General features: G+C 41.8%; 1 protein-coding gene and 1 long non-coding RNA gene across 2 annotated transcripts; one reads left to right on the top strand and one right to left on the bottom strand.

The window, feature by feature from the left end:
* Positions 1-1,221: 1,221 nt before the first annotated feature.
* Positions 1,222-2,160, bottom strand: LOC129752590 (uncharacterized). The gene has a single exon (XM_055748365.1). The coding sequence runs from the start codon at positions 2,158-2,160 to the stop codon at positions 1,222-1,224; it is 939 nt and encodes a 312-aa protein (XP_055604340.1).
* A 3,000-nt stretch (positions 2,161-5,160) lies between these two features.
* Positions 5,161-5,735, top strand: LOC129757846 (uncharacterized). The gene is made up of 2 exons (XR_008739829.1): positions 5,161-5,452; positions 5,524-5,735. It is a non-coding gene; the product is annotated as an uncharacterized LOC129757846 (long non-coding RNA).
* Positions 5,736-6,305: the final 570 nt, after the last annotated feature.

The raw sequence follows: 6,305 nt of genomic DNA, 5'->3' as shown, positions 1-6,305 counted from the left end.
TGACTGAAAGCGGAGCGCCCCTTTCGTGACGACCGGCAGTGCCTACAGAAGCGCTTACTACTACTGTTGAAGCAGCACGAGGAATCGACCATCTTCCGACCGGATCTCGTTTGGAGTGGTACGAAGCCAACGGGGTCACCTTCGTGCCAAAGGAAATGAACTCACCCAACGCATCGGAGCTTCGCTCAATAGAGGAATATTTGGCGATTATGAAGCAGGCCCTCCGGAAGAACCCAAAAGTTGCCTAGTTGGTCACCGGTATTACTTCCGAACGTCGGATCGGTCTGCACATTTGGCGACCATGGCAGGTTTTGGAAGTCGGAATTGGAGGATCCTAGTACGAGGAGAAATAAAGAATCGAACAGAAAATTTTTGTTTTTCATGATTCACGGTGCAGTCATAGGAAGTTGAGATGAAAATGAATCAAAGCCGTCGAATTGAGAGGACTACCTGATCATACTGAAGCGAATTCCAAGCGAGTTGAGAGGACAGCTTCAAATTAAGAGGCGAGTTAAGAGAACAGCCTAAGCGTTTGGATTGCAATTTCAAGCGAGTTGAGAGGACCGCCTGATCATACTTACGCGAATTTCAAGCGAGTTGAAAGGACAGCTTAAATTAGGAGGTGAGTTGGGAGGATCGCCTAAGTGTTTGGATTACAATTTCAAGCGAGTTAAAAGGACAGCTTGAGATTTGAGAGTGACTTGAGAAAACCGTCTAAGCATATTGAATTTCAAGCGAGTTGAGAGGACAGAAAAAGTGTTTGGATTACAGTTTTATGCTTGTTGAGCTGCCCATATTTGATAAACGGTCTAATATGCCATTTTTTTCAAAATGGAGAAAATTGTGCCATTTCATAGCTTATACTCTGTATAATATTCCTACTTCATTCATTTTTCAAAAAATTCATTGGTGGAGGAATACAACCCTAAAGAAAATTTGTCTAATGTGCAATATATTTGATAAATTGTCTAATGTGCATGATGTGTTATTTATTTTTTTTTATTTATTCATTCGATTTGCAGCTAAGAAGTTTTTCAACTGTTGAAGCCACCACACTGGTGAAACATTTTGTGTGCAAGTCTTACTAACTAACTTTTTTTTTGTAGATTTATAATTCACCAATTTAGCTCTTAATTATTATAATTCAAATGGAACACCGCATCAGAGTTTATGAGGGAATAAAAAGGGAATCAAAAAAAGGAAACTAGAGAATATTTTCAATTAACAATTGTTATCTGGTAAATCATGAACGTCACTAATTTTCAATGCATTTGAGTTTTCATCTTTTTTTATGAAAACAGAACCATTCGAGAACCAAACAAACTTATAATTGTTATCATTCCTAAATTTTCTCGCTATTCCCAGCAGCCGTTGATTCAAGCTCGTTAGTCGGTGGTTAAAGTAGATTCGTTGGTCGATGTTCAGTCCTATATCGATGCAGCTTAGCGGTTTTGCACGACCCATCTTCATGATTTTATCCTTCAGCGAAACGTTTATGAAGCGAACCAGGATCGGAGGTACACCTCTTGCATTTGATGAAGTTAGACGCGTGATACCAATGATTTCGTGGGAACTGCAGGATAGCCCCAACGCACTCAAGATGTTGCCGAACAGGTTATCGAGATTTTCGTTCACTAGCTGCACTACATTAGAGATTAATAAGTGACTCTCTATGGAACATTGTTTTATTTTGTTTAGCTCATAGTTCAACTCCTCAATATGCTGTTGTGCTTGAGCTTGATCATTCTTCAATTCGGTTATTTCTAATTTCATTGATGAAACCAACGTTTTCTGATCATCAACAGAAATTTTAACGTTCTCGAATTCATCCGAAATAAATTGTTGAGAGGACTTAACTTCTTGAACTTCATGTTGTAGCTTTTCGATTGACTTCTCAATATTTTGCGCGATGTTATCAATCCGTGAATTAGTTGATTTGCTGGCATTCATGATATCCTCTTTTATCATGCGATGTAATTCCAGAAGAGTAATCTCTGAACCACCCTGACCTGCATCCAGCTCATGATGATCATCGCTATTCATCTCACTAGCGGTTGCTTCAACTCTTTGTTTTTTTCGGGTTTCTTGTTGCTTGTCCGGTGAGAGCGTATCATCAGTAGAATTGTTTGTTTGCAGCTTGTTTTTGTTGCGCTTCGTCATTCCGTAACAGTGAGAGTCTTGCGATCCCGAAATGATGACCGAAAACAATGGAATGGAGATTCACCAATTGTTCAACACAGAAAAAGGCTTAAAAATTAACAAATTTAAGCAAAACTGGTTGTACTTCAATTGTCCGGGGTAAGTCGGAAGTTTCTTCAAAGCCTTGCACAAATTTGAGCGGCGTATGCGAGATAATACACTTCAATTAGTGATAGCGAAAGCAGCACGTAAAGAAACCGGTACCGATACTTGCACACGATTCACGAATCGTTGAATCATCCTTCGCAGCAACCGGTGTCTTTGTATAGAAAGTTTTTCAAATTCCTTCTTGTTGTGATTTTGTGGCTTGGTGGTTATGGGCGTGAGCAATCGCAGCAATATTTGAAAACGTATGCACATCAGGCAAATTCAGAGCTATTTGTCAACTTCTGTTCACGTTATATTTGATAAAGTGGCTACTGAGATTGAAATTATTTTTTTTCATTAATTCTTTATCTAAATTTGCAATTTAACTCAACCGCCTATGTCCTACACCTACAATGGTTGTTATGCACATTAATCTACTTTATTTTGAGTATAAGGATGCAAAAAAATTGTTAAAACATTTATTTTGAGTTTTTCTCGCGTTGGTGTTCATGGCACATTAGACCGTTTATCAAATATGGGCAGTGAGGGGACAGCTTGAGTATGGAAGGTAAGTTAGGAGTACCACCTGAGCTTATTGACGCGAATTTCAAGCAAGTTGAGTGGACAGCTTGAAATTTCAAGGCGAGTTAAGAGGATAGGATAGGCTAAGCGTTCAGATAACAATTTCAAGCGCGTTGAGAAGACAGCTTGATATTGAAAGGTGAGTTGGGAGGACCACCTGAGCTTTTTGACGCGAATTTCAAGTTAGTTGAGAGGACATCTTGACATTAAAAGGCGAGTAGTGAGAACAGTTGAGAGGACAGCTTGAGACTGGAAGGCGAATTGGGAGGACCACCCCAGCTCATCAACTCGACTTTCAAGCAAGTTGGGAAGAATGCTAGGTGAGATGAAAATATTCAAGCGAGTTGAGGAACAGCTTCACATAAACTTCAAAAAACACATTGAACAAGTTGAAAATTAAAACTCGTGCGTGTGTAGAAGACAGCTTGGTGAGAATGAAAACACAAGAGGGTTTAGGGAACAACTTATTGATAATTACTTTAAAAAATCACCTTGAAGCGAGTTAAGACCCAGCTAACACGAATTTGTAAGTAAATAAAATGATAATCCAAATCGAATATTTAGACATTTTTAATTACCATCGTAAACATTTTGGTTTGAGTGATTTTCTATCATTCACTTACGCCAATTTGCCCGAAAAAAATTAAATCGGATAGCAGTTTAGTCAATTCGTAAATATGTCTCCAAAAAATTGGGAATATGTGAATTAAACATTAACGTTATGAGCTTTCTGCTGGCCAACAGTCCCGTAAGATCCTGGAGAAGGTGATTCGTAACCGACTTCAGAGGTACACTGGAAGTGAGGGCGGACTCTCAGAGAAACGGTTTGGTTCCCGTAGGGGACGCAGCACCGTGGACGCCATCCACTCTGTCATTGAGAACGACTTCAACAGAGTCAATTGGACAGCGATAGCGTAGTCACTCATAAAAATGAGGGTTCCAGGATATCTGTATAGGTTTGTAGAAAGTCCTTTCCTCAATCGCCAACTACAGTATATGACCGGTGAGGGCATACGGACAGATGAGGTTTTGGCAGGTGTGCCACAGGGGTCAATTCTTGCCCCGATCCTGTAGAACATCATGAGCGACAAGCTCTAACGAATGAGCCTCCCATCGCGAGCTGAACTCCTAGAATACGCGGAGGATGTAGTCCTCTTGGCGAGAGGCTCCTCGACTGCTGAGATACAGCTTCTTGCCACAGTAGCTATCCAGGCAGTGGAAAGCTGGATGTACTCTAAAAACCTGCGTCTAGCCCACCACAAAACCGAGATGGTGCTGATCATCACCTGATCTCACCCCAAACAGTTACCATAGCAGTTGGACCTTTGGATATCGTTTCCATACACAAAAGTATCTAGGGGTGATGATCGACAACAGACTCAGCTTCACGAGTCATGTCGTCAACGTGTGTAAGAGAGCGGAAATGGCCACGGCCGCACTCATACGGATGTGCCGAGCTCTTCGGCAATCCGCAGTAGCAAGAGGAGGATACTGTCAAGCGTGACCACGTCAATCCTGCGGTACGGTGCAGCGGCCTAGAGGCAGGCTCTTGGAAGACAGTGTAACCTGCAGAGATTTAGTAGCGTTTAGTGGCTGAAGAACCTGTCGATCTTGGTTTTGCTAGAGGAGGATGTCCACTGCTACGACAATAGAGACACGCCCAAACGTACGAAATCTCGCCAATGAGGACTCGATGACAATTGGCAGTACACGATTAAGTGAACTTCTATATGACGCAATTCCTGACTGGTCATGAATGCTTCATGAAGTACAACTATCGGTTTGGACATGTGGCTTCGTCATATTGCCCAGATTGTGTTAACGTAGAGAAAACACCAAAACACGTGGCGTTTGCCTGTCAGAGTTTTGCGGCGGTACGTGCCAACAAACTTGGCATCTGTGAACCCGACACGACAGTAGACAACGCGGTTGAGAGGATGTGTATGGATTCCAACACTTGGCATGCGGTCAGCGATGGGTTAACCCGGATCATGACAGCCCTGCTTAGAAGCTGAAATCAATGGCAAACCGCAAACGGTGTAAGGTGACTGTGTCTCTGGGGAGCATCTGAGTAGTGTGCGTCCGGTCCCTTGATCGGAACTACGAAGATAAGGCATCGTCTTAAGAGTATAAGAGTAGTGTCGCTTTCTAAGGGACAAACTGCGGGGATAATACTTCCTCGTAGCGGACTTCGCAGAGGGTTTGCCACTGTCGGGGTATACCCACGTGTAGAGAGGCTTTCGATGCCGTGGGGCCTTTTGAGTCGGTGTACACACAAAACTTTCGGGGCTCCACTTAGCAAAATTTGGCTGTTACTTTCCCTTAGCAAAAATATTTTTTTACTGTTGAGTTATCAAAAAGTTCAATTTACTTGATTTTAGCAATAAAAAGGTTCATTTTACTTGATTTGAGCAAAACAAAATTTTTCTAGCCGCTTTGTTTATGGACAGCAGCCGCCGCCGGTTGATCAATAAAATAACAACTTGACGCGATTAAGTGCGGTTCCGGAGTTCGATGCTGACGGTTCTCGTTGTGGCTAAGTAAACGACAAAATGATAGCCAAATCGACACCGGATTCGGACAGGTAAGGGCCGATCATATAAAGCGCAAATTTTGGATTTTTAAAATTGAAAATTTCTTGTTTTTTTCTAACAGGTTACAACTGGCAGCGAAAACGACAGATTTAAGCAACTGTCCGGAAATTTTGAGGGTTGCATCCGGCGAATTCGTTAGTTAAGGTCGGAAACTTGGCATTTCCCTTGCCGGAAGGTACATTTCCAGAACGGTACTAATTTAATTACATTTTACAAAAAAGTGTTTAATAATGTCACGAAAAAAGTATGAAAAATAAACTAAAAGTTTAATGATTTGTGTATTCTAGTCAATAATCAAACATTCCCCTGATTCTCCAGAGAAAAAATAACAAAACATGAAATTACGGATCCGGACAATCTTTTTCTCCGGTTTTTGCTAGAAATTTGAGCAAAAACTGCGGCGGCTAACTTTTTTCTCGTTTACTAAAACTTTAGTTAAAAAATATTGCTAAATTGGTTGCTAAGTTTTTAGCTGGTCAAATTTGAGCAAAATTTTGCTAAATTCCGGCCTCGAAAATTTTGTGTGTAGGATGTCGTCACTGTCGGGAAACATCCGAGTCATAGCGTTCAAATTCTCGAATGTCTGTCGTAAGAGGCACGAGTCCAGGTCAAATAATCCTTGGGTTGCCAGCCAAAGCGATACAAGAAGACCAGACAACGGTCGGAGTTGACTAACCACATCGACGAGGGGCTGTCAAGTTGAGTGCGTTCGACCACACGGTTTGAAGCTACAAAGATAAGGCATCATCTTCTGCGTAGCGGATGCCGTGGGTACGCGCCGCGTTCGTGCGCAGGATGCTCCACCTTCGGGGAGTATCTAAGTAGTGCGGTTCTTAAAGATCG

This window comes from Uranotaenia lowii, chromosome 3, assembly GCF_029784155.1.
Source record: "Uranotaenia lowii strain MFRU-FL chromosome 3, ASM2978415v1, whole genome shotgun sequence".
NCBI lineage: Eukaryota > Metazoa > Arthropoda > Insecta > Diptera > Culicidae > Uranotaenia > Uranotaenia lowii.
The sequence above is the reverse complement of the archived record's forward strand: the minus strand, read 5'-3'. Positions and strand labels throughout refer to the sequence as shown.

What these genes read in the sequence shown, in the direction of transcription:
- LOC129752590 (XM_055748365.1), bottom strand. Translation starts at nt 2,160, where the DNA reads ATGACGAAGCGCAACAAAAACAAGCTGCAAACAAACAATTCTACTGAT.